General features: G+C 36.7%; 3 protein-coding genes and 1 pseudogene across 5 annotated transcripts; 2 read left to right on the top strand and 2 right to left on the bottom strand.

Annotated features, from left to right (window-relative positions):
* The first annotated feature begins 1,195 nt into the window (after nucleotides 1–1,195).
* Nucleotides 1,196–2,205, top strand: LOC125206745 (wall-associated receptor kinase 2-like). The gene is made up of 2 exons (XM_089061594.1): nucleotides 1,196–1,456; nucleotides 1,564–2,205. Exons 1-2 carry the CDS (start codon nucleotides 1,196–1,198, stop codon nucleotides 2,203–2,205), a joined length of 903 nt encoding a protein of 300 aa, XP_088917720.1.
* Nucleotides 2,206–3,532: 1,327 nt separating this feature from the next.
* Nucleotides 3,533–5,256, top strand: LOC148923726 (wall-associated receptor kinase 5 pseudogene; annotated as a pseudogene).
* A 3,099-nt stretch (nucleotides 5,257–8,355) lies between these two features.
* LOC125208145 (transcription factor TCP23-like) lies at nucleotides 8,356–10,226 on the bottom strand. Its single transcript, XM_048107721.2, has one exon. It carries the CDS (start codon nucleotides 10,035–10,037, stop codon nucleotides 8,802–8,804), a length of 1,236 nt encoding a protein of 411 aa, XP_047963678.1. The 5' UTR covers nucleotides 10,038–10,226; the 3' UTR covers nucleotides 8,356–8,801.
* Nucleotides 10,227–22,812: 12,586 nt separating this feature from the next.
* LOC125205549 (putative alkaline/neutral invertase D) lies at nucleotides 22,813–26,510 on the bottom strand. Of its 3 annotated transcripts, none has more exons than XM_048104567.2 (5): nucleotides 26,362–26,510; nucleotides 24,976–25,421; nucleotides 24,470–24,901; nucleotides 23,812–24,370; nucleotides 22,813–23,310 (listed from the first exon to the last, which is right to left on the bottom strand). In XM_048104567.2, the coding sequence occupies exons 2-5, from the start codon at nucleotides 25,384–25,386 to the stop codon at nucleotides 23,015–23,017; spliced, it is 1,698 nt and encodes a 565-aa protein (XP_047960524.1). In that variant the 5' UTR covers nucleotides 25,387–25,421; nucleotides 26,362–26,510; the 3' UTR covers nucleotides 22,813–23,014. The 3 variants fall into 3 exon arrangements, with proteins under 3 accessions (XP_047960524.1, XP_047960525.1, XP_088917086.1); XM_048104568.2 differs by lacking the exon at nucleotides 26,362–26,510 and adding an exon at nucleotides 26,192–26,345; XM_089060960.1 differs by lacking the exon at nucleotides 26,362–26,510 and adding an exon at nucleotides 25,756–26,101.
* Between the last annotated feature and the right edge of the window lie 846 nt (nucleotides 26,511–27,356).

The following is a 27,356-nucleotide window of genomic DNA, read 5'->3' as shown; positions in this document are numbered from 1 at the left end:
TTTTGAGAACATTATTGCGGTTCTCGGTTAAGGTTATAGTAGGGGAACCGGTAATCGAGCCCGACGAGATCCATTAACCGTAACCGACCCGATACTATTGCGATAATCAACCTTAATTAATTCGGTTATCGATTAACTAAGATCGGATGGCACATTTAAGAACCCTATTCTGGCGTGCATACAGAAAGCGGGTTGGATTCAAAATACCGATGATTATTTATAATTATTATTCTAAGTAATACTACTTCATCCATCAATTGGATTGTTTAAAATTATTATTTGGATGAAAATAGTTTCTAACTTTTAGAGATTGAGATTGTAATAGTAACTAATTTAAGAGTGTGTGCTATTATTATCAGTCCATCGATTGGGTTGTTTAAAATGCTACGAAATTTAATTTAGAAAGCCCAATGGATCCACTAAAAATCAAGTTTGAGGACTCAGATGGAATGACAAGTCTCTCCACCCAATGCTATTTTCTTTCTAGATGTATTTATTCTTATATATACGAAATTTCAATATTTTCTGATTCAGATCAGGGACGGAGCTAGAAAATTATATTAGGAGGGACAAAAATATTAACACACAAATAAATAAATATAAAATTAATATATATATATTAAAATAATATAGTAAGTCTACGTGTATGTTAGGAGTGGGGCAAGTAAAAAAATATTTTTTCTAAATGAGGGGGCAAATTAGTTGAATATGCATATATTTAAGTATAATAATATATATATTCACATGCTATAGAAAAATGAGGTGGGGCAATTGCCCCTTCTCACAATGCTATAGATCCGTCCCTGATTCAGATACTTAATGTTCTTTCGACTCCCAACCTGCAATCCCGACCAAATTAAATACAAAGAATATTATTAAAATAGAACTAAATGTATACATTTTTAGAGGAATTTGGATCGAAATTAATAGTAGGAAAATAATAATTGATCAAATTAAACACACACTATAAAAGATGTTGTAGTAAAAGTTGATGCTGCCGACGGCTCCGCCACAGTCCGCCGTAGAGATTACTAAAACTACGGCTGAGTTTTCAATGCGGCGGTGAATTTAAAGTCCCCAATTTATTAATTTCCACTCGTTGCATGCCGGCTCGATATCTATATTACTACTATTCATTTAATTCCATCTCAAAAAAATGAATTTAATTTGAAAAAAAGTAAAAAACCCAAAAATCATGCCATCTCATACTCCAGTCATATTCATGCTCGTTTTCGTGCTCGTGTCCGTGTCAGTACCATTGCACGCCTTACCAATAACAAAACCCAACTGCGACGACCGCTGCGGCAACGTCACCATCCCGTACCCCTTCGGCATGTCTCCCGAATGCCACCGCGACCCCTCCTTCGCGGTCGCGTGCAACCGCGCATTCGACCCCCCGAAGCTCTTCCTCCTAAACAACTCCGCTGAAATTACCAAAATAGCCCTTGAAGGCCAGGTTGATTAAAAAAAGTTACTCCATATGGTGATTTCAGTTCTATTTTTACACTGACTTATAACAGCTATATTTATTTATATTTAAGTTTGAATTGCCAACAACTCCAGGTGACGCTCCTCCACCCCATTGCCCGGAGCTGCTACAACACCAGTGGTGGCGAGATCTCCGCCTCCTCGCAGCCGCTGATCCTCCCGCCGCGGCTGACGGTGAACGGCACGGCGAACAAGCTCACGATCGTCGGGTGCGACACGATCGCCTTCATCTACGGGAAGCGCCTCGACCGGAGCTTCATGACGGGGTGCACCGCTATGTGCGACGCGGCGGCGGATCTGGAGGAGGGGCTCTGCGCGGGGGCCGGGTGCTGCCAGGCGGCGATCCCCGGCAGCGTCTGGGAGGCGGAGATCGAGCTTGGGAGCTTCTTGAATTACACGTTCGTATTGGATTTCGATAGGTGCGGGTACGCGTTCCTCGTGGAGGAGTCGGCGTTTAACTTTTCGGTGCGGAGTTTGGTGGATTTGGAGGGGGTGGATAAGGTGCCGGTGGTGGTGGATTGGGTGGCCGGGAACGGGAGCTGCGAGGCGGCGATGGGAGGCGCCGGGTATGCGTGTTTGAGCTGGAATTCGAGGTGCGAAAGCATTGGAAATAATGGAGATGGGTATAGGTGTGTTTGTGAGGAAGGGTATGAAGGGAGTGCTTATCTTGTTGATGGATGCCAAGGTATGGAAATGATCGGGTTTGAACTCGTCTAATATCCATCTGATATGTGGTAGGACGTTGAAACATTATGTATTTTTAAATAGGATTAGGATTTTGAACTCTAGACATATGACCAAAATACGAATTTGGTTCAAAACATTTACTTTTTGAAAAACAGGTCCATAATAAATGAAATCCTTGTTGCAGTGGTCCTTTTTTTACTGTTCCATAAAAAACTGACGGTCATGCCACTGTGCAATTAGCGTTGACCGTTAGTTTTTTTACGGAACCGTAAAAAAAAGGACTACTTCGGCGACATTTTCATTTGTTATGGACCTGCTTTTCAAAAAATGAATGTTTTGTGGCTAAATTCGTATTTTGGTCATATATTTACAACAAAATTTGACATTTACTCTATATTGAGGGCGATATATTGTTATGTATGGTTATAAGTGGGGTGAATAATAGAATTTGCTCCAAATCTCTCCAAATTTACAAATTACAACAATATATGTGAATATAGAAGTTGTTTCTACATACATATTTACCCAAAACTTTTTGTAGATATTGATGAATGTGCAAATAGTGATCTACACGTTTGCATGGAGAAAGCAAGCTGCACCAATACAATAGGAAATTATACATGCTCTTGTCCCAAGGGATACTCCGGCGATGGGAGAGGTCCAAATGGTTGTATAGGTAATATTTGGGCACACATGTATATTTTTTTTCCTTGTGTTTATATTCACGAACTTTGATCTAATTTTAAATTTCGATCTTATTTAAAATCATAAGTATTTATTTTCCAACGAACCAAACTTCCAATGTTATTGTCGTTCAAGACATGACCACTGTCGACGTCCAATACTTAGTGATGACAACAACACATTTAGAGGGCAATTTCCAACAATTATTGTCACACACCAGTTAGTATTGGATGTCGGCAATTAAAACTCCAACTTTAATTGCAAAATGTTGAAATATAAGTTACTCCTTGGTTTCCATGTCTTAAAATTCATATCAATATTACAAAGTACATAATATATATTTTGTGTTTAAATGAAAAATATTTTCTCCTATTAAACATTCTATCACTAAATAATGATGCCATGATTTACATGTTTTGCAGATATTGACGAGTGTAAAGATTCTACTTTAAACAATTGTATGAAAAAAGAGTACTGCACAAATACACTAGGTAATTACACATGTTCTTGTCCCGATGGATACTCTGGCAATGGAAGAGGTAGAAGTGGTTGCACCATGAAGGATAACAAGCTTCCCTATATCTTAATCGGTAAAATTTATAGTATACGAGAAACGAGTCTCTTCGCTTCCAAAAAAACCGTTACTGTACAATTTACTTTTTCATCCGTCCATAGAAAATCTGTCACTTCCACTAATTAAAATTCGTCACGTCCAAAACGTGTCAATTTTTTGTTCTTTCATACTACATCGCAAATTCATATTCGATTCACAAAATCTACACAAATCGTCACAATAAAATGGTTTTTATTGGACCATCAATCTTGATTTATGTCACAAATTTAAACAGGAATTTCATGTGGCATAACAACTCTCCTAATCGCCGCCATCTTCTTCTACATGGAGCTCAAGCGCAGATCTTCCAAAGCAAAGAAACACAAATTCTTCCTCAACAACGGCGGCTTTCTCCTACAGCAAAAGCTCTCCGCCCGCGAAAGGTCCCCCGACGCCGTCAAGATCTTCCCCTCCTCCGAGCTCCACTCCGCCACCGCCGGCTTCAGCCCCGCCATGATCGTCGGCCAAGGCGGCTTCGGCACAGTCTACAAAGGCACCCTCTCCGACAAAACCCCCGTCGCCGTCAAGAAATCCAAGCAAGTGGACCCCACGCAAATCGAGCAGTTCATCAACGAGGTTTTCGTCCTCTCTCAGATCAACCACCGCAACATCGTCCGTCTCCTCGGCTGCTGCCTCGAGACCGAGTCCCCCCTCCTCGTTTACGAGTTCGTCGCCAACGGCACCCTCTCCTCCCACCTCCACAAAAAATCAGAAACAGACAAAAAAAACGCGGGCCCCAGTCTTCCCTGGGGCGCGCGCCTGCGAATCGCAGCAGAAACAGCAGGGGCGCTGGCGTACCTGCACTCTGCAGCTTCTGCTGCGATCATCCACAGGGATGTCAAGTCAGACAACATCTTACTGGACGAGAATCTGACGGCGAAGGTATCGGATTTTGGAGCCTCGAGGCTCGTGCCCGCGGACATCTCACAGGTTTCGACGATGGTGCAGGGGACGTTCGGGTATTTGGACCCGGAGTACATGCAGACGAGCCAGTTGACTGAGAAGAGCGACGTGTACAGCTTCGGAATGGTCCTGCTCGAGCTTCTGACGAGCAGGAAGGCCGTGTGCTTCGACGCGGCCGAGGAGGAGAGGAACCTAGCTAGCTACTTTTTATGCATGTTGAGGGAGAATAGGTTGAGTGAGGTTGTTGATGAGAGTGTTTGGGGAGATGGGAATATGGAGAAGGTGTGGAGAGTTGGGAGGCTTGCTAAAGAGTGTTTGAATGTGAAGGGGGAGAATAGGCCAAGTATGAAGGAAGTGGCAATGGAATTGGAAGGGATGTTGATGATGATGATGGGAGGGAAGCATTCATGGAGTAGAGATGAAGGTGTTGTTGATGATGAGAAGGTGGGATTGTTGTTTGATGAGGAAGGATTGATGAATGTGGTTGATTGTAATGGTGGAGGGAATGGAAAGATTTGTGATGGATTTGATAGTAGTTGGGGTCGTTTTGTGAATGAAGTTGATGGAGGAAGATGAAATTGGCTTGGGATATTCCCTCCTTATAGCAATATGAGTCTTACTTTTTCGGTATAGAAAATATGAGGGGTAAAAGTTAATAACATGAGTGTGTCACTTTTATATATTGATATTATAATGAAATACAAGTGAAAATAATTTTGGAAATTTTGGGGTGAGTGCCCTGGTTTCCAAAAAAAAAAATGTAAATAAGATAAAAATGAGAAATGACTCTTTATTTATTTAAGACACAGTTGTCTATATTGTCCTCATGTACAATCAATATTATCGTTTGACTAACAAAAATATGGACAAACTTCAATAAAGATTTCATAGCGTTCTATTGATCTACGTACCAAGAATTGTTCTTGCATTGGATCTGCATATACCTAGATTTCAATAGTGGTGGACTGATTTGTTGGACTAGATAAAACAATGCAAAGATATAAACAACATATAAGTGTTTCTTTTGTTGTGTTAGGAATCTGAACATGGTCACGAGCCAAACCGACTTGGCACCATGAGGCTCGACCTTGCCTTGTTTCCTGTCAAATTGAGCTCCAAACGAGCTTTTTTCGAGCCCAATCTCAAATAGCTCGCAAGTAGCTCTGTAATTTACAGCCTACACCTATGCCTATGGCGCGACCATGCGGGATAGAGGTTCGATACATATTGCAATGGTGGCATAGAAATTCAAGAACATGGCATTTTTAGTTACTACAATATAACTAAACTACTCATTATGCTATCATCCTCTTGACTATCAATGCATGTGATGAAATCTAGATACTACTCCATTATTTATATAGTGCTTTGAAAATCTTACTACTCATGAATCATGTGGCTTGTTGAATATTTTTGTAGTACTAATGTTTTGTTATTACATGTATATGTATATATTATCCTTCTCCAAAAGATTGGCATTCCATACAACTAAGTGATGTCTTGCTGGATGTACTGCTGCACAGACATTACTTTTTGTAAAAAAAAGTTCTGTACAAGAATATTGATGCCTGTAATAAGATGCTCCAGCTGTACACACACACACATACATACATTTACATATTTTATTCTTGGAACCACCTTGATTTATATTTGGGTGTCACATATCCAATCCAACCACATCTTGCCTGTAATTTTAAGTACATACAATTTCTATCCAGGTTTCATTAAGTTCTTATGATTTAAAATAGATTTGAGAATCTTCTAATAACTTCATTTGAAGGGATTAAAAAATGACATTGAACTTCTTTCTTTGACAAGTTTTTGGAATGAAGTTGTTAGACTCCCAAGATTAATTAGTTATCTAGATTACTTCTGACCTATAACTGGATATGTTATTTAGATATTTCATGTCGCTTAATATCTTCAAAATATATATCTTACTTCTACATCCGTCATTAAATATTTCATTTTGTTATTTTAAGATATCTGCCATTAATTACATGTCATATTTGACTTTTACTATATTTGATAAATTAGTCTCGTAATCCGCTAACTCATTTCAGTCATTTCAATTATAAAAACCAATACTAGTATATAAAAATGAAACTCAAATTTTGACTAATTTTTTTCACTCAAATTTCTAAAAATCTGTGTCAATTAATCATAGACGAAGGAAATAGCTAATAAAAGTTGTTTGACTCCCAAGATTATTTATCATGAACCATTTTTGGCCTGTGATTAGATCAACGAAGATGCTTAGAATCATATATACGATATATAAATTTCACGTTGTGCATTGTCTCGAATACGTAATCAAAGCCACTGAGGTTGTTGAAACCCCTAAGTTTATTAACTCGAACCATTTATGGCCGGTAACGAGATATCTTACGTAGATGCTACATCCGGTGAAATAAGATGCACGATGTATGTGTTACACGGGGTGCAATGTATCGAATACGTGATCATAGCCACTAAGGAGTGGAAAAAAGGAAAGGTGAAAGGGATCCAATGAAAATTGAAGGAGATTGGTGGTTATAGTAAAAAGAATCAAATGGAATAGAAAAAGTAGTAGCATGCTTTTCTGAAATTAGGCTGTGAGAAAGAGAGACAAAATAAGGTGACTCTGATTCCTTCTTTAATTCCAATCCTTTATTGCAAACGATTTTTTTTCATGTGCAGCTGTTACCATAGTTTCATGTATCGTATCCTTTCAATTATTGAACTCTTAATTTGTTGTTTTTCATATTTTGTGTCTCTAAATCTTGGCTTGTGAGAAAGACTTCTATCAACTTGCATGATTTCAAGAATTGTGAATTATTATAGGTTTTTTCTTGTTTTCAATAATCAAGACACATTAAGTCATTAAGTAGATAGTCGTCAACATCGGAAGACATAGATGTGATTGTCGCTGGTAATGAATGTCAAGCGAACACCAGAAGTGACTATATCTCATAAGATTATCGTGAAGACAAAGTTGTTGCATCGTGGTTTTAATATAATATCCAAAAAAACTGAATTTAATCAGTGGACTGTTTTTGGCCCTCATGGTCCGGTAGCGTGGTTGAACGACCCATCTACGACAAAATACGACTCTATATCATAGAATAACTGAGTAAATTAGTACTCGTTGCCCCCAAGTTACTTAAGTCGTTTATCTTTTTGGCTAAAAATAAAACATCTAATCACACCTTCTTTATTCTTTCTTTTACTATACTCTCTTCTCTTCCTTACTTTATTGTCTCATCTGCTTTATTACTTTATTTAACTCACTCCATACAACTTTTTTTAAATCCCATGCCGAAAAAAAAAAGCTTCAAGTAATATGGGACGGAGAGAGTAAATTGCAATAACAGGATTCCATTTAAAATGTCTCCAATAATATCTCACTATATTGTGAACACAAGGTGACAATTAAAGAAATTTTAGTGACATTTGGAGAGAGATTTGGAGAGAGAGAGAGGGAGAGAGGATAGTGCATACAATAGTAACAATACACTCAATTATTGGAATAGATTTCAATTTCGAATCAATCAATTAAAATCACGTAATAGCGACATGCTTGATGAGGCAAATATTATATTATTGCGTTCAATTTTCGTTATCTTCTCATCCCACTTTAGTAAATAACCATGCCGTTTTCTAGAGATCTTTTTGTTCAAATAATTCTTTATTATTTAATACACTATTATAATAGTATGAGAAAAATATTGTACGCAATCTTTCTTTCTTTTCATTTATAAAGAGAAATTCGTGATGCTACGATGACAGCTACCTGTAAATATGTTGTAAGAATCATTCTTATAAAAAAAACACTACTCTTTCATCTTTATCTATAAATAATTTAAATTGCGTGTTTTGTAGTAGAATATTCTAATCATTTATTTTATTATGTCTCTTTTCTTTTATTAATTTTGCAATAAAATTGAGAGAGGAGAATAGAGAGTGTCGGCATGAATGGTATCAACAATTTTACAGATAAGTTAATCAATAATATCTCAAGAAATTTAAATAAAGTCAAAGCAATTATAGCAACCAGACTTACACATTTCGCCAATCAGGAAAATCATACCTTGATTGCTCACCACAGAATGAATAAGTACTGTCACACATTAAATAAAACAAGCACAAATTTCAAAACCTATCAGGTTTTTCTGCACTGAAATATTTACTTCTAAAAATATAAAAATCATACACAAATCCCACAATTTTCTATTTTGAAACCAACATACTCAAATTTGTTGTCCACAAAATGCAATGTTACCTAATTTAAGTACTCAAAAAGCCAATAATTAAAGATATGCACACAAATATTAATCATTTTTTTACCCTAACCTATGATAAAAAATTGAGAAGGTAAAAAAATACTACCAAGCAAGGAGAAATATGGAAATGGTGGTGCAAACTCGTCAAGATTTTTATTTTGTTACTATTGTGAATCTTTTGCCGTTTCGTCGTCGCTGTCGCTTTGTTGCGGTTGACTCTGGTGGTGCTGATGGTGGTGGTGATCCAAATTCATACCAAGATCAATTCCGTTGTGGTTGTTGTTGTTGTTGTTATTATTGTACGCGTTTATTGACGCGAGCATTCCCATATTAGTCTCGGGGACGCCGAGGCCCAGTTGATGAACTGGCGTTTGTTGTTGTTGTTGCTGCAAAACCATTGACCCGAGTTGAACCGGGCTGAACCGGCCGGTTCCTTGGAACTCGAAGCCGCCTATTCTTTGCGCCGCGGCGGAGGGGGCCTTGTACTGCCACTCCTGCTGCCCGGCTGCCGTCGCGGCGGCGCTCCCGGTTACCGGGAGCATCCAGAAGGCGTTCCCCACGTTGGCGGCGGCAGGGGCCACCGCCCACATGGCGGGAGCCTGGATGTAGCTCGACGGCTGCGACGAACCGGGTTTATGCTCCTGACCCGGTTCCTGATCGTGGCCGCCGGCTCTCCCCGGTTTAGGGGAGGCAGCGCCGCTGGCATCGTCTCCCCTGAACCGTTTCTTGAGGTAATTCTCATCCGGTTCTTGGCCGAAATGGGAATTAGCGGCGAGCTGGTGGTGGAAACCGAGCATGCCGGCGGCGGCGCCGCCGAGGAACAGCGGCGCGGACTTCGACGGCGGCGCGGAGAAGGTGGTGCCGCTGCTGCGCATCGAGACGTTGAGCGTCGAGAAGTTCGCGGGGATGGTGCCGGTCCCGGTGGAGGCGATGATGGCCGGCTCGGCCTGGTGGAGGAGCCACTCGATGGTCTCGCCGTCCGACTTGTGGCCCAGCTCGCGGGTGAGCTGGAAGACGCGGGCGGCGCACAGGGCCGGCATCCTGATGCGCCGCCCGCGGCCGTCTACTTTGGTGTGGCGGTCCTTGGACGGCTTCTTGGCGACCAGTTTGTTATTATTGGTCGCCAGGCCGCCGCCGCTGCTGTTGGTATTGTTGTCGTCGCTGTTATTAGGAATAGCGACGAGAGCAGTACTGGTAGCAGCGGCGGAGGCAGAGGAGGGGGAGTGGGCTAAGTTTCTTGGTTGTTGGAGGGAGATGGAGCCCATCAATGGCCCATGGGGTGGGGATGGGCCGGGTTCGGTTTGACTTTGGAGGTGGTGGTGGAGGTGGCGGCGGTGATCGGCGGAGGTGGAATTGTTATTGGGTCCTTGATTTTTGGGGTGTGGCTCCATAAATTCCATTTGTTTTTTTTGGGAGAGAGAAAACAAAGAGAGAGTTTTTCAAGAAAACATAGCTCAAATCATGGAAGCTATTGAAGAATGAAGGGAAGCAAAAGAAGTGATTTTGATGAGAGGCAAGTGGAAGAAATTGTGAATTGTGATTGACTGGTGTCTTTGGAGAGAGAAAGAGAGAAGCACAAAAAGATGAATAAATGAGAGCAGAAGTGGAGCCCACTCAGCCCACCGTGGGGTCATTCTTTTATTAATATTCATCACAGTGCATATTAGCTGGCTTGCGCCATATTTATATAACTATATTTATTACTTTCATGGGGAAAAATCTAATTAAATTGGTACTCCCTCGGTCCCAAGGAATATGACCCCTTTCTTGGGCGGCACGAGATTTTATGCAGTTATATTTTGTGTGTTAAGAGGAAAGAGTAAAGTAAGAGAGAGGGAATAAAGTAGAGATAAAGGTGTTTCCATTTTAAGTAATGAGTCATCTTAGTTGGGACAAATCAAAAAGGAAAGTGGGTGATCTTCAATGGGACGGGGGGAGTATAATATTTTAGATATTACTTTCGTTTAACTTATGGAGTATTTTTTACTATTAATTTCATATTATCTCCATTTGCCATTTATAGTCTCATTTTAATTCAGAACGAATTTTAAAAAAGTGTTTGACCTTTTGAAAAAACTAAGTTGAGACATAACTTTTGGACACAACGATTAATAAATTAGGGATGTCAATGTAGCCCGCAACCCATGGGTCGGCCTGAATAACCCGCCAAATTTACAGGGTTAGGGTTGAAAATTTCTAGTCCGATAAAATTACAGCCCGACTAGCCCGCAACCCATTAGGGCCAGACTCGAAAATCCGATAAAATTTCTATCGTTCTATTTGTTTGACTCTAATTCGATATTTCATTGGTTATTTTATGATATAGATTACTAAAAAATAACTTTTAATTTTATATATTAAATATATAAATTATATATTAAATTTTTATTAACATATCATATATATATATATAAATAGAAACTTCAAATTCACTAAATATATATATTTAAATTTCTAAAACATGCTTTAAAATTTTTGATTTTTATGTTTTATTTTGCATAAATCTCAAATATTAGTATATGATCGTGTTTACGTTTGAGTTTAAGCATATATCTCAAATATATCATAATTAAATATTTTACATTTTATAAATATAACTAATTTTCACAATTATTTATTGGATTTATCGCATGTTTATTATATCGGTAGCAACCCAATTAGCCCGTTGGACTAGCCCGAAATCCGAGCTTTTAGGGTTAGGGTTGAACTTTTATAATCCGAAAAAAATCACAACCCGATTAGCCCGCACCCGATTGACCCGCAACCCGAATAGGGTTGGCCCGAAACCCGGTGGGCTGGCCCGATTGACATCCCTATAAGAAATTGTGCTGAAAATGAGAGAAGAATAAAGTAGGAAAGATAAAAGAGAGAGTAAAGTAGATAATGGAATAAACTAAAAATGATTTGATGTACTCAACTTAGTTGGGACAAGCGGAATACGACTCAATTTAGTTGGGACGGAGGGAATATTAAGTTTGGCTAATTATGGACATTCTTAACGGGTTTGAAAAATCATATCGTAAAATTTAATTTCTCATACGTTTACAATTGTATCGTCTTTGGTAATATTCAAAATGATGTTGTTTAATTAAAATAAAAATGAAAAAAATGACGAGTATTAATACATGGTTTAATTAAACATCATTTATATCATCTTTTACACATGTGAGATAATTGAAAAAAAATTAAATTTCACGGTTTTATATTTCATTTTCAAATATTGTGGATTGATTAGAAATTTTAAAAAATTACATAGTTTAAATAATTATTATCCCATCAAAGTTAACATTCTCGCAGTCCAAATAAGTATGCTGATTTTTCCAATTTAATTTGAATAAAATCTTAGCAACTAAATTGGAGTATTATTAGCATGTGTTTCCCGATTGGTGATCATTCCTTGGAAAATTCAAAATTTCACACTCTGTAGATAGAAATTGACACTTTGTCCCTTTGTTTTTTAAATAATTGTCGCATGGAGAAATGCAAACGTTATACAAGTTCAAATACTTATTATTATTACTATACTATATTATTTTATTTAATAAAATTGTATTCAATCTCCAAATTAAATGTCTATGCTACTTAAATAATCAATATACTTAACGACGTAGTTGAATATCGACGCTAGTTAATTTATATAGCTATGATGGCATAGTTTTTTGCTTCTACTAGCTAACATTAATTCTTCAAAATTTGATAGTTATTGAAGCAATTAAAAACCTGTATTTTTTTTTGAAGTAGAATTTTTATCTCATTGGCAAATTGTGTGTTTGTTCATTTTCCACAATCACCCAATAATCGTGTGAAATTCAGATGATTGGCAATTGACTTATGCAATAACTATTTCGGCACGTGTCAAATTTATAGCCGTATTTATCATGTCAGATGAGCTTGTGAGGCAACTAGATTTTGAATTTAATACTACCAATTTTTACCAATCTCTAAAATTACCCAATAATCGAAAGTAACTTTGATCGCAGAAATAGGAGTATGCTGTATAAGTTGAAACAGAGGGTGAGAGAACCTATAGATAATATAGAGTCGCCCATATCACTGTGTCCTACTTTACTCCTCAAAAGCCAGTTGATATTCGGTTTGCAAGATAAAATAATATTATCAATATATAATTTAGAATTGAATTGTGAGATTATTTTAGTTATTGGGGGTTAGCTATGACTAATTATTATATAATTATCCATTTAGAATTGAGTTATGGAGTTGAATCTCGTAAACCAAACAAAAAAATAAAATTAAATAAAAATTATTAATAAAATATGCAGTTTATTTTTATATATTAATTTTATAGTAAAAAAATAAATGAGAGTTTTGATTGAAATAGAGAGATATTTTTACTGATTTGCATTTTCATATAATTTTGAAATCTTATAAAATCCAAGATTAAATAAGATGTACTGTACTCCCTCCGTCCCAGCTCAAGTGGTTGATTTTTTTTTCTTACTGCTGTTTTGCGAAGATGACAATAAATAATTAAAGTGGAGAAAAAGTAAAGCAAAAGAGAGAATAATATAAAGGAGAGTCGTATCTAAATTATTCTCTTACTTATTTTGCTTTCTCTCTACTCCAACTATTTGTTATCATTTTCCCCAAATACGTGCCAAAAAACAGTCAATCACTTGAAATTAGACGGAGGAAGTATTATAAATAATGATACTATAATATCTCAAAGATATAGTATATCAATATTCAAGAACTTAGGTAATAAAACTCAATCACAAGAACGTTTGATCCAAAATAAGACAAATATGGAGAAAAAATTCCATGCACCAGGCATACTGAAGAGCTGTTGTTCAGAGTTTAATGGTCAGCGAAAGAGTGTTCAAAAGTTAATAAAGAAAATCCTCGGTCCAGGAAATCCGCTAGACACTGGGTCTAGGAACTCAGAGAACCTTGAGCTACCTGTCGTTGGACACACAATCACTACCTTAACTCCCCCTTCAAAAACCCTCAACCCGCTTAGCTAAGAAAATTAGTACAGGGAAGCAGGGATCGAATCCACAGAGATGAATGCGTAAGTAAACATGTTCAAAGACTCGGAAACTATTTTTGGCTGCTGCCACGCAATTTTTGGGGTTGAGCTTTAATTCTTAGACTTGGTAAATGAAATATTCTACTCTAAACAGCTAGATCTAGGCGGAGACATAAAAGCATGCATATTAACCGAAATAGAGCAAGACAATTACTAGACCGAGCGAACAGCTTCCTAAACTAACTTAGATTTGGGAAAAGCTAAACGTGGGGACCATTTTCTGAAAAGGCAAAATACGGTTGAAAAGCTGCAAAATAGCTAACTAAAGGACTAACTAACAGCGACATCATCTTCTACAATATTTATCACGAAACAACCAGCTAAAAACAGAGCAGAACGAAGATCGAAACAGAGTAAACGAAATTAAACCGATAGAGATGAAGAACATGTAAAACTAAAGCAGATCTACGACTACTAGACGAGGCAAACAAGAATGTAGAACTTAAACAACAAAATCAAGCGAAAACAAGCAAATCCATCAACGGGACGCTTAATCCTCTCCGGATCCAAGCCATCCACAACAACCAAACATCATCTCCATCTCCGATCCTCACAAGTTTACGTAGATTCAACCGATCAACAACAAATTTCTCACAAACCAACTCCAAACTCAGATCAACCAACAATAATCAGCAATCAAACCAAAAGTACCACGATAAGATAAACGAAAACAAAAATAGCGATATCCATTGCAAAGTACGAAGTATCCAACGATAATAGAAAAACAGAGCCGAGCCTCGAACAGCGACTACTCGGCGAGTACGAGAAGTAAACAAAAAAGTAAAAGATGATTGTTTCTTCGCCTCCGTAGAGATGGTGTTGCGACACTATTGAGCTAAAATGTGAACCCCCGCACCAAATTCCCAATTAGTGTGTGTGTAGAAGAGTGAAAACTAAGCTAAGAGCTGAAAAGTGATGATCCTCATGTAAAGCGCATGCTCTTATTTATAGCGGACAAAGCTTCTAGACTGTTCCTGCAATCTCCATTTTGCCCTCTGATTTGATGCTCCTCAGTCTATTGGCTCTTCATTTTTCTGCTTAATTTTCCCGCTAGCTTCTTCTCCCCGGCAATCTTCATTTTCTTCCTGGGGCTAGCGGTTTCTCTACACACCTGGCTTATAAAACCTTGTTAGACCCATGAAATCACATAATTTTATCCCATAACCAATGCATGAAATTAGCCTTATCACATACCAAGGTGGAAATGTTACGTGGTGTGTCCTACCACTAGTTTATTGACAAATGGAATTTTAGGAGGGCCCACTTCTAACTATGAGATTATATGTTCACACTGCTAAAGGAACAAAATTTTTATTATGGAAATTATAATTATCCCATATATACACTACTCCACTAGTATACATAACCATATATACACCCCATGATATATTAATATGACTTAAATCTCCCACTATTGTTTACATCTAACTGAAAAATTGTTCTGCAATTGTAAACTACTCCCTCCGTCCCGACTAAGATGACACATTGCTTAGCCGGCACGAGGTTTTAGGAGTTATTGGTTAAAGTGTTTAATTGGAGAGAGAAAAGGTGGGTGTAGGTATTAAAGTAGAGAGATGAAGATAGATGGATATTTTAATAGGAGTGAGAAAAAGTGGTTTGAGTGTATTAATTGGAGAGAGAAAGTTACCAAAAAAGGAAATGTGTCATCTTAGTTGGGACAAACTAAAAAGGAAAACGTGTCATCTTAAGCGGGACGGAGGGAGTATAAAACTATTTTATTATATAGGTATAATAGGGGAGCATTAAGCTCCTTTTACCCCTTTAGATACTATTTTCTTCTTAATATCATCCACTAGAATGATAGAATAGATGGACTAGATTAAAAGAAGAGATATAATCCCGTGTTGCATTATTTGATCGATTTGGTACATTGTGGGGGTAGAAAAGTAAAAATTGCAATAATATCATACGTTTCTAAAGTGCAAATCCTAATTGAGCATGATTTTTGGAACAACAATTGGTATTCCAGTTCCACTCTCTCTCTCTCATCACAAACATCTCCCCCAATTCTTCTCTCTACCAAAACCCTAGCCGCCCCAAATTTGCTGAGAAAAAACGATATGCCGAGACCGGACAAACAATTGATCGAAGTTTTCTACAAAAGGCAAACAATCGAACGGCATTTTATACATTCTGGTATTTTTTTCGCTGCCATTTCACAGTAGAAACCTCACGACGTTGGCGCGCGACCATCAATATCAAGTCGACAACAAGGTAGGGTTTAAAAGTTTCAATTTTAGGTAATACCCAGTTTTAATTGTCGATTTGCAGTGTTATACAATTTCATAGTCGACGATTCTATTTTTTTGTCCCAAACTATTTATATGGTTTTGCTCGCACCCACGTTTTGGTCGAAATTTTCGTAAATCATGAAATCGTATGCATTTTTGTTAGAGTTCTGTCCATTATTGAAGTTTGTGGTTAATTCATGGTTCACAATCGTGTATAGGGCGATTTTGTAGCGATAGTCTTATCTAGTTTTGATTTTTGGTCCGTCTCACAGATCAAGCATGACGAAAAGAGACCGACTTTTCAAAAGCCAATTATGCATTATTTGGTTGTTATGGTACATTATTGGTCCAATTCTTGCATTTTCATTATGTATTGTTTGTGAGCCGGTGAGCAATTTCGAGTGCCTAATATGCCTGTAATTGAGTGAATGTTGTATTTATTCGTGCATTGTTTGATGCAATGTTTATGAGAGATTGGATATTGACGAAGGTTGGACGGCAGCAAAGCAACCAATATGCAACGTTGTATTTACATTACTGATTTTTGGACAGCAGCAAAGCAGCCAAGGTTGGATATTGACGAAGCAGTGGATGATGTTCTTCCACTTGCAATTGCGCAAAAGTTCAGGGAGAGATTGACAGTACAGCAAAGGGTCGAGGCTAGTACCTCTCATGAAGACGCAGAGAAGAGGAAGCCGAGTAATGGATTTTATTTACTCAGTAATGGACGATTTATGTCCTGTAATGTATATGTTTCTGAGACGTTTTTCTTCTGATTTTATGAGTAGTTTTAACTTATAAACATAATGTGAAAATATTTCAATGTAATGGGTTTTATTTACTTTGTAATAGACGATTTGTGTCCTGTAGTGTATATGTTTATGAGACGTTTTTGTTGTGATTTTATGAGTAGTTTTAACTGATAAACATAATGTACAAATATTTCAGTGTAATGGATTTTATTTACTCAATAATGGACGATTTGTGTCCTGTAGTAATTGACGATCTGTACATTATTCACTGATCTGTGCACATTATTAGATACTATTTGTACATTATTTACTGTATCATATCTTAAACGTATTAAAAACTGAAATTTAATTCATGTTGTGGTGTTATAACCTACCCTCATGGGTTGCTAAACCCAAGGGGAATGATTCAAACTCTTTGCCCTTTGTGATGGTTCCGTTTGTGAGTGAGTACTACAACCAAGCCCCATGGATTGCTAAACACAAAGGATGTGAATTCATTCCTTTTAACATTATTCTATTCAATTTGTACTTTATACACTGATCCGTGCATATTATTAGATATTATTGGTACATTATTTATTGTACCAAATCTTAAACGCATTAAAAATGAAATTTAATTCATGTGGTGGTGCTATAGCCTAGCCCCATGGGTTGCTAAACCCAAGGGGGATGATTCAAACTCTCTGCCCTTTGCGATGGTTTTGTTTGTGAGTGGGTACTACAACCTAGCCCCATGGATTGCTAAACCCAATGGGGAATGGATTTAACTTCTGTCACACATTAAACCCTTTGAAATGTACATTATTCAAAACAAGCATATACATTATACAACTATAATCGTACATTAATACAATCTACATTATACTTGTCGAAAATTTACAAGCTGTAACTGACGAAAAGAAAATACGAAAATCTGTAAGCAATGGATGATTTCATTAAAATAAAACGACAATTGATGCAAAATAAAACTAAATACAAGAACGAACTAATTACAAACAAATACAGAAAACCATAGATCTCAACCGCTGCGCGAAGAGATCGGAAATGCAATTGTGGAGGAATTGGAAATCGGCGTCGTGATTCAATCTCTCCACCACTCTCCTCACTCTCTCAATCCTCCTCTCTTCAGGCGTCGTGAATGAATACTCCAACAATTTGGTTTTGTGACGAAAATCCTAAACACCAGACGCCTTCGATGGAAAATAGGTTTTGTAATAGAAAAAAAATAACAACTTGGAAATACATAAAAAACTAGATGCAATTTGAATAAAAAAGATGTTGAATAACACGTTCAAAATGATGATAACAGTAGGGAGTTCATCACCATTGCAAACTGATATACTACAACAAAAAATTATACAACCAGAAATTTCTTCAATGGAGAATAAAACCGAAACTCGCGAGAATAAAACCGCTGGATTGATTGAATAGATGATCTCTTGAAAATATGAGAAGAAATAAAACCAGAAATTTCTTTAATGCAACTCACGCAAGATTTTTTACAACCAGAAATTTCTTCAATGGAAAATAAAACCGCTGGATTGATTGGATGGATGATCTCTTGAAATAATTAAGAAGAAATAATTCAGTAATCTCTGTAATCTCTTGAATAATTCTGCAATCTCTTGACAAAAACCACTGGAATATTTTGTGAAGAAGAGAATCATGGACTTTCCATAACCGACGTAAAGTAGTATCCCCTAAACGTCCTTTACCAATTTTTTAATGAATAAAATTAATTCAATCATGCCCTATTTTCGGCCCTTAGATCTTGATAATGAATGGTGGAGATTGAGAAGGAAAAAGAACAAAAGATGGAAAAAGTATATGAATACATCCCACGTATAATATATGTATATATATAAACACATAATAGAGTGTAATCACGGTTCACGTGAATATGCATTAAAATGATGTAAAATTCAATATGAACTTATACAATTAAAATTCTACAATTTATAGTATTAGATTTATATTAAAAATTTACAATCATCTTTTTATGCTATTAAAATTTGCATTATGATGAGTAGAAAAGATCGATCATAAAACAAAAAGATAAAATTTTAGCAGACTATTTAAAATTATATTATAAAGAAAAAATATAAAATAATGAAAACAAAGATAAAAGACCATTCAATTAATAATAGTGCTAAATTTTTCTTGATCAAGAAGATTAAATTTTAGTTCATACAATATACATGGTTATGTAATGAAGTTTAAAAGAATATTTAGAATTTTAGATAAATAAATATATAGTGTGTGGGTCATATTCTAATGCTTATAGCACCCTAATCCAAAATCAAGACCAAATCTCCATCCTTAGATTTTAAAATGAATGGATGAGATTAAATCTTACGAATCTCAATAAATAGTAGACAAAATATCAACAAAAGGATAATATCGTCATTATGTTATCATATGATAATTTTCGTGAATGTTTTTTTATATCAACATAGTGTATTACAAATATTGACAATATGACATAAGAATATCAACACTAGTACAAGAAAATATCAACACATATTTATTTATTGAGATTTTTACATGGTTTTATTGAGATATTTTGATCTATTTATTGATAAAAATCTGGTTATCAACATTTACGAAAACTAAAATAAAAAATATCAAATTTCATCATTCGAACGTCGTCGGAACATATGCAATTGAGATCTCGTTGGAATCCTTATAAAATTATCTTTAATTTGATATATTTTTTGGGAAAAAATAATTTAAATCGAGAGAGTTACGTAAATTTAAAGTTTTAAGATGATTTTAATGAGAGAAAATTGACATTAATACCCTCTAATTTTATTTATTAATTTTCATAATTAAAAATATAATCCATGTGTCATTATTTCAACCACTAGATCTTCTAATCTAATAACTAAGATTTAGTCTTAATTTGGAATTGTTAATTAGTTAGCAATTGATCACTCCCTACGGAGGATTATAAGAAAAGATATAAAAGAATGAAAGAATTCTTTTAATCGACTAAATGACGATAGGAGATATAAATCATAGAGAGATACTATTGTGTATATATAGTATGCATGGGTGTGTATATAGTTACGGGAGTAATTTATAATTTCCATATGAGAATTATAATTTTTATATTAAAAATTTTGTTCCTTTAACGGAGTGAACACGTAATCTCACAGCTGAAAGTGGGCCCTCCCCAAATTTCCATTTGTCTATATATTAATATTAGTGGTAGGACATACCACATAATATTTTCACCTTGGTATGTCTAGTCCATGGAATTTTTTCTCTGCAAATATGATAAATCTCAAGTCAATTAAGGCTTATGTTTAGTTACAAATGCTCTTCATATCAATGTTATAGTAAAATTTAAAATTCAAGTCAGCCAAGCCCAACATTTAATTCATAAAGCAAAGGGCTCTCTTGGTTGTCATAAAATCGAAGATCAAGTCCACAAAGATCAAGGAGATGTATTTTTCCAACAATTTTGAATGAAGTTCGAATATCAACTAAAGTAGAGGATTATAAGAGCAAATAATGATAGTAACCCGCAAAGATTACTACAAACAGTAGTAGTAGTAGTACAATATTTTGTGTTTAGATACTAATTTGCTAAATATACTTTCAAAATTAGTTTGTGTGATTAGAAATACTTTGTCGTGTTTCTTTTCTGATAATACAAAAGTGATGCGATTATCATGTTAATAATTATATGATGAGAAGGCAGCTAATGATATTCGAAGGAGTGAAAGGTTAGAAAATAGACTAGGAAAAATTATGAAGATTAGGAGACATTCTCAACCCAAAGTTTAGGCTAAAGTCTTTGTCTAGCTTTTGTTGCTTTCATTTATATATTTTTTAATCCAACAAATGTAGTACTTAGTAGATTAGGATGACTGATTTTCTATGTTCATTCATTAAGTAATGTATATTAAAAGATGTGATAATGACCAATCCGATATGCTTGCTTTTCAATATGCTACTATGATTGCTCTAATTTTTGTTATTATAACAAAATAAAATTGCTCTCACTATTAGACGACAATTGTTAGGATATTGGCATATATGGTCACAATCATTATGGAAATAAAAAATTAAATTTTATTAAAAAACTTAATAAAGTATACAATAATTAATAGTATTAGTTTGTTGTGTATATATATACATATATACCCACCCTTTTTTGTAAAGATGTATACCTTTCTACATTGTTAATTTGTTATACTCACAATATACAATAAGGTTTTCTGGAATTTTGTTAATGATTAATAGTGCTATAAAATGTCCTTCGCTTTAATTTTCCATTAACAAACCCTTAATTTTTCTGCATTTTTCATAAAATATTTCGAACTTTTATCTATATATACAAAAACCCTCAACTCTCGGCATTTTTCATAAACAACTCCAAATCTTCGATATAATATTCAATTTGGTGATAGAAAGTTAACTCATTTATTCGAAGACTAATTTGTCATATACTTCTTCGTCCCCATTAATTATTTACCATTGTCGTTTGTTCCCTATTAATTGTCCACTTTCACTTTTACCACAAATGGTAACTGGTAAGTAGGTCTCAAATTTCACTAATTATTTCACTCATATTTTACTATAAAATTAATAAATAAAAGTGGGTCTCATATTCCACTAATTTTTTAACCCACTTCTTTTTACATTTATTTTAACCCGTGTCGGATCCAAAGTGAACAATTAATGGGGGACGGAGGGGGTATATCAAATGGTACTCCATATAAAATATGGCTTCAAACTCAAATGATATACTCCCTCCATCCGCTATTAGAATTCTCATTTCTTAGTAGCACAGTTTTTAATAAATGTTAAGAAAAGTGTGTGGAATGAGTTCCATTTGTAAAATGAAATGAAATGTAAGTAAAATGAGTTAGTGGAATGTGGAACTCTATTACCATTTATGGTAAAACTGAATCAGAAGTCTTACTTGCGGACGAACTAAAATGAAAAAAATGAGACTATTATTCGCGGACGGAGGAATACGGACGGAGGAATAGAAAGATAGAGAAGTGCAAGTTATGCCAATAAATATAAATCTATCAAAAATCAACAAGTAGATATGAAAAAATTGAATTGGAAAGTGATGTGTGTATTCTAGTTCAAATGAGAGAGATGAAGATGGACCAATGAAGGTGACAAATCATAAGATTGAATAAATGAGTCCATTTCTTTCTGGCAAAAAGCTAAGGTTGGACAACTCAGCCAAACACATTGCAACAAAATCAACATCTCATCCCTACCCCTAACCCCACCTAACTCCCACTTTTATTTTTATTTTTAATTTTTCTTATTTATTTTATTACATAAAAATCTTTGGTGTCCCGATTATTTTTATTTTATTTTGAGGTGGGCGTCATATTTAATTTTATTTCCGCATTCTGTGTTCTATCAATTTTTTTTTGTGTGTTTTAACTATTAAATGATTTAATTGTCTTGTAGAGTAAATTCAAATACGGTCGAAATCTATATATTTGATGGGATACTGTTTAACGTTGTAACTCTACAGTCGTTAGATTAAGAAAGAGGAAAAAGAAAAAACTTCATATTTAATTCAATTGTTACATGTCATGAAAAGGCATTATTTCTTCATGTTCATATTTATTCTTTTAGTTTGACTATCTAATTAGATTATTACATTTCCAATTACTAATATTTGACTACATTGAGTGCTGCCCAACATTGAAACTTGAAAGTATGACAACTTTAATTTTACAATCAACTAACCCATTGATATTCTTCATAAAAAATAGATTTATTTTTATAGAATATATCGATTTTTACCTTTATCATTTACATTCACACACCTAGTTTTGACTCAATTAAATTCGAATAAATTCATGAATCTTGTTTGACTATGTTAAATAAATTAAATTCAAACTCTATTCAATTCCATCCGTCGTCATTAATAGTCCCATCTAAGATTGGTACGAATCTTTGGATATGTGGATGTCACAATAAAATTAGTGAAACATGAAAGTGAGATATGTAAAACAAAATAAATAATTTTTGTGAATAAATCAAGAAACTCAAAAATAGACCATAAAAGCATTCAAAATTGGAAATCAAATACATCAAATGCAAAAACAACAAACCTTTTTTCAATAACACAAAGCACAGATAAATCAAATTGTCTTCTTTTATTTGGAAAATCAAGGGAAGTGATTAAAAGTCTTGCTAGACACTAATTTACACCCAAATCATGAAACCAAACCTACAAATAAGGAAGAGAAATCGCCAAAGAATCATAGTTCCGATTTCAACGAAGCAAAACGGCGCCTCTCGTCTCTCTAACTTGAACCCGAACGAGCTGCACCCTTCGATCAGCAGGTCCACGACGAGGATCTCTTGAGCACGGGCTTCATCTGCTTGTCCTCTTCGAGCGAGATCATGCCCAAGTGCGAGGGATCCTCAAGCATCATCTTTGCCACGAGGTATCCGGCAATGGACCATGTCTGGTATTTTCTTGCTTGCTTCCCAATGTATCTCCCTAGCTTCCCGTCGTAGTACTCGGGCCAGCTGTCCTTCAGCAAGCGGCTCTCTGCAAGGTCGATTGCTCGTCTCGCAATTTGTGGGCGTCCGGTTTTGATGCACGCGGCTGTTAGCAACCATAGAAGCACTGCTCCAAATATGCAAATTAAAGAGTTTAGCGAAACATCTAAGAGTGTTTAGTGGATCGATCCGGACAGGGAGAGTCTCGTGTTAGACTATTGTACGACGGGATAAAATTCGGGTCCAAACACTAACAAACACCAATAATATTACTACTACAAATCACCCTTTTTTCCTTATCGGCTCGAAAGTAGACAAATGGTAGGGAGAACAAACCATAGTCTGCTTTCGACTCGGGATATCTATATAACGAAGGTTGTTCAAACGACTAATTCTTGCGTTGAAAACAAAGAAATTGCTCGAGTTCTCGTTTCAATTTGCTAATCTACTCCTGTCACGCTCTTGGTGTTAGCAAAAGATCGCAAAATGTTATAAATGCCTCTACGCGGGAAACATTTCTATAAGCTAGTGCAAACAACGTAGTTAGAGGCGTACCAATATCGATCTTTTTAACTAATAAAGGGATATAAGGCATGGATTGCAAGAGATCCAAGAAACGTCGACTAACCTGGCCAAGAACCTCCGTTATGATAGCTCCATCTCGTATTCTTTGGATCACATCCGGTCACAATCCGCCACTCGTGGCTCTCAATAGCTGGATAAGATATCTTCAAGGGCATCTCTCCGACGAGCTCCTCCCATCTCTCCTCGAAGAGGTCCATGATAGCGGAAGCTTGCTCAGGGGTGGCAAGGGAGGACAATATGGCAACACAATTGCCGAGAGCAAACCATCTAAAATCCATCCTCGCGGGGCTAACATTTCCGATGAAGTAACCACCGCGCGTTGGCATGAAGTCGAACACCCAGTCGGGGATTGAATCAGGGATCACGTTGAACTTGTTGACAGCAGTGTGAGAGTATTCCTCGGTTTTGTACCGGTATATATCGTTCAATTGTTGAAAATCGAGCCAGAAGTAACTCCTCATGTGGTAACTCAAGGCGTGGAGACGCTTCACTATTCTCTCGATGAACTCCTTGCCTTCCGCGTCGTGCTTCAACATGGCTAGAGCAGCTCTCAGCGCCATAAAGAAGAGCGATTGGATCTCGATCGGGTAGCCATAGATTCCCTGCCAAAATTCAAGATTTGAAATTGATAAGCATGAATATAGATCACAAACAAGCACGCTGGATTTCGTCTATAGCAAGGGAGTTGTAAGATATCTCACCATTCTACGATCAATCATCGAGCAACCGTCAGCACACAGCAATGTCGGGAACGTGTCAAAGCCTTCGGACAAACACAGTGCCAGGATAAGCCTCATCCCCTTCTGGCACTCGGGTGTCTCGGCCAGAGAGAGGTCTCCAGTCGACTTTGTGTATGCACGGAGTAGAATGATCCACCAGAATCCAGAATCAATCGGAGCCACTCTTCCAATAGCACTTTCACCGAAATCTGCCACAATCGTGTCAGTTTTCCGAACAGGGTCGTGAAGCACTTTGAAACTAGCCGGCATAGCGCCCTCGCCAAGCTTGAACCGGTCGATTCTCTTCTCCCATCCTTGAAGTTGAAGAGTCTTTAACAAGAAGTTCTTCACTATATCCGGCTCCCCGTTCATCAAGAAGGCCAACGCACTCGGCACAAAATCCCGAACAAACACCTGCAGCAACCCACAATTACATATAAAAAAAAGATAGTAATGGTTAAGCAGCAAAGATGTTCAAATCTCAGCACCTGATCGTAATTCAAGACCTCCTCGGAAGCGTGATCATAAGCAGCAATGGTGCCAACTGGCTGGCCGCGAAAGTGCACCAACGAGCGCCTGAGGGCTTCCCAAGCATCAGCAACCATTGGATGTGGCTCGAACGAGTTCCTAGCAGACGAGGCAGGGGTGTCCAACGCTGACCGCCCCGGGGAGTATGCACTCTCGTAGTGATCCAGACCTCGAGACAGACCAACTGATAGTTCGCTCAGTGACCTCTCATCGAACGACCTCTGCCTCTCAATGTTCAATCTAGGCCTCTCAAGTAGCTTCGAGAGATCATAATCATCCATCTCGGATAACGAGCAGTGGGAGCTCACGTTCTTGAGTCCCGACTCCACTCCCCCCTTTCCACCATCAAGAAGAACCTTGACACAATCCATAATCTTTTACGACTTCCCGACACAAATGCTACCCTCTGTATCACCAAGAATTACTAACCATCAGTGAAAAATGAGTACATAAAAACACAAGGACACAATACTAAACATTTACACAACAATTATCATATGGAGTATAAAACAAAACAATACAATTAACATTAAACGTAGAATGATGCTCACATAGAGTATGCATAGTAATATATTATTATCTCTATATATAATATGTCTATCAAGAAATATATTGTCTAAATCAGAATAAAATAATGCAGAAAAGGATTAAATTCAATCGAAAATATCAAACTCCACAAGCAATGAAAGAATAAATAGGATCCAATAAAATGAGTAAGGCACAAGAAATTAACTAATTACCAAAAGAAATACGATCTTATGCAAGAAATGTATAAATCAGAATTAACAAGAAGATTTATTTCCATATAACCAAAATTCTTATCCATATTTCCATCTAATCCACATCCTTATCCACAAAATAAATAAAACTAGCAAGTAACATAGAAATGAAATTACAATTTAAATTTGGAAAATTGGCAAGAAATCAAGAATATAACACTATAAAAAAGCAAGAAAAATATTTTCGAAAATAAGATTAGTAATTAAGAATTAAGAAAAATTGCATCTTTACTACTCTGACTGTCCCCCCAAATCCCGGGACACTGAAAGAGACGGCAATATATATTAATATGAACTGAAAATGTGTAAAGATTGAATCTTTTTTGCAAAATATGAACTGAAAATGTGTAATGATTGGATATTTTTGCAAAATCAAGAAAGAGAGAAGCCACATTACAGAAATTGGAGACGAGATCCACTGAAAAACAGCTGAAATTTTGAGAAAATCGAAAAAGAAGTGGAAATGAAAGATGGGTTTGGGAAAGGGTAGCTGAAACAGGTCAACAATTAGTGAAGGATGAAGTAGATCTAAATCTCTCTGGTGAGGGATCAAGAGAGAGAACTTACCTTGGAGATATATATGTGGAGAAATGGAAGGGAATTAAATAGGAGCAATAATCCGGCGGGAGAGGCGGCCGGCGGCGGAGAGAGAGAGGGTGGAAAAATTGGAGAAGAGAGGAAAAAGAGATCATTGTGGGTGAGGTTTAATTTATAGAGGCAAACCAACCAACTAACCATGAGAGATGGAGAGAGGAAATTGTATTTAATAAATATATTTGGTAATTTACCGGTGTTTGCCGGTTTGTGTAGTAATTTTGTTGACCCAAAGTTTGTGGCTCGTGGCTTACCTAACTCCAAAATGAGGATTTAGGATTTGAGTACAATGATGGTTTTACTATGGATCTTTGATTTAGAGCACTCCCAATGGGCTCGGCGTTAAATTCGGCGATTTTTCGTCGAAAATCGCCGAGTTTTCGCCGGCCAATGGGACGATTTCGGCGAATTCTCGGCGTTATTCCTCCCGAATTAACGCCAACCGGCGATCCATCGCCGAAACATTGCCGAATCATCGCCGCCAACTGTGGCGCGATTCGGCGATATTTTTTTTTTTTTTTTTTTAAACGGCTATATCTATAATTCCACCACTATAAATACTTCCTCTTCCTCCTCCATTCATCACACACAATTCTCTCAATTTTTCAATCTCTTATCTCAATCTTCAATCTTCAAAATTATGAGCTCTAGTAGGAAAAATTCTCGAAAAAGTAAGGGTAAGGGCAAAGAGTCGAGTTCGCAAATTCCCAACATTGATGAAGCAAATGAGCAGTGGATGAGCTCGTTGTTGTCGATGGGTTCTCCTCCCGGCCAATATCCATATGCGGGTCCGTCCCCATTGCAGACTCCTACGCCACGCAGACCGTACTTCCAGTCTGCCCTCAGCATGCCCTCTCCAGCCGACGATGTGTATCGCCCCCAGATAGTCACATCGTTGTTCGACACCCCTGGATCAACCCCAGGCGACGAAGAATCTCAGGCCGCGACGTACACAACGGATCCGACAC

Source organism: Salvia hispanica, chromosome 6, assembly GCF_029641045.1.
Source record: "Salvia hispanica isolate PSC_SH4W2 chromosome 6, Shi_PSC_v1, whole genome shotgun sequence".
In the NCBI taxonomy this organism is placed as follows: Eukaryota; Viridiplantae; Streptophyta; class Magnoliopsida; order Lamiales; family Lamiaceae; genus Salvia; species Salvia hispanica.
The sequence above is the reverse complement of the archived record's forward strand: the minus strand, read 5'-3'. Positions and strand labels throughout refer to the sequence as shown.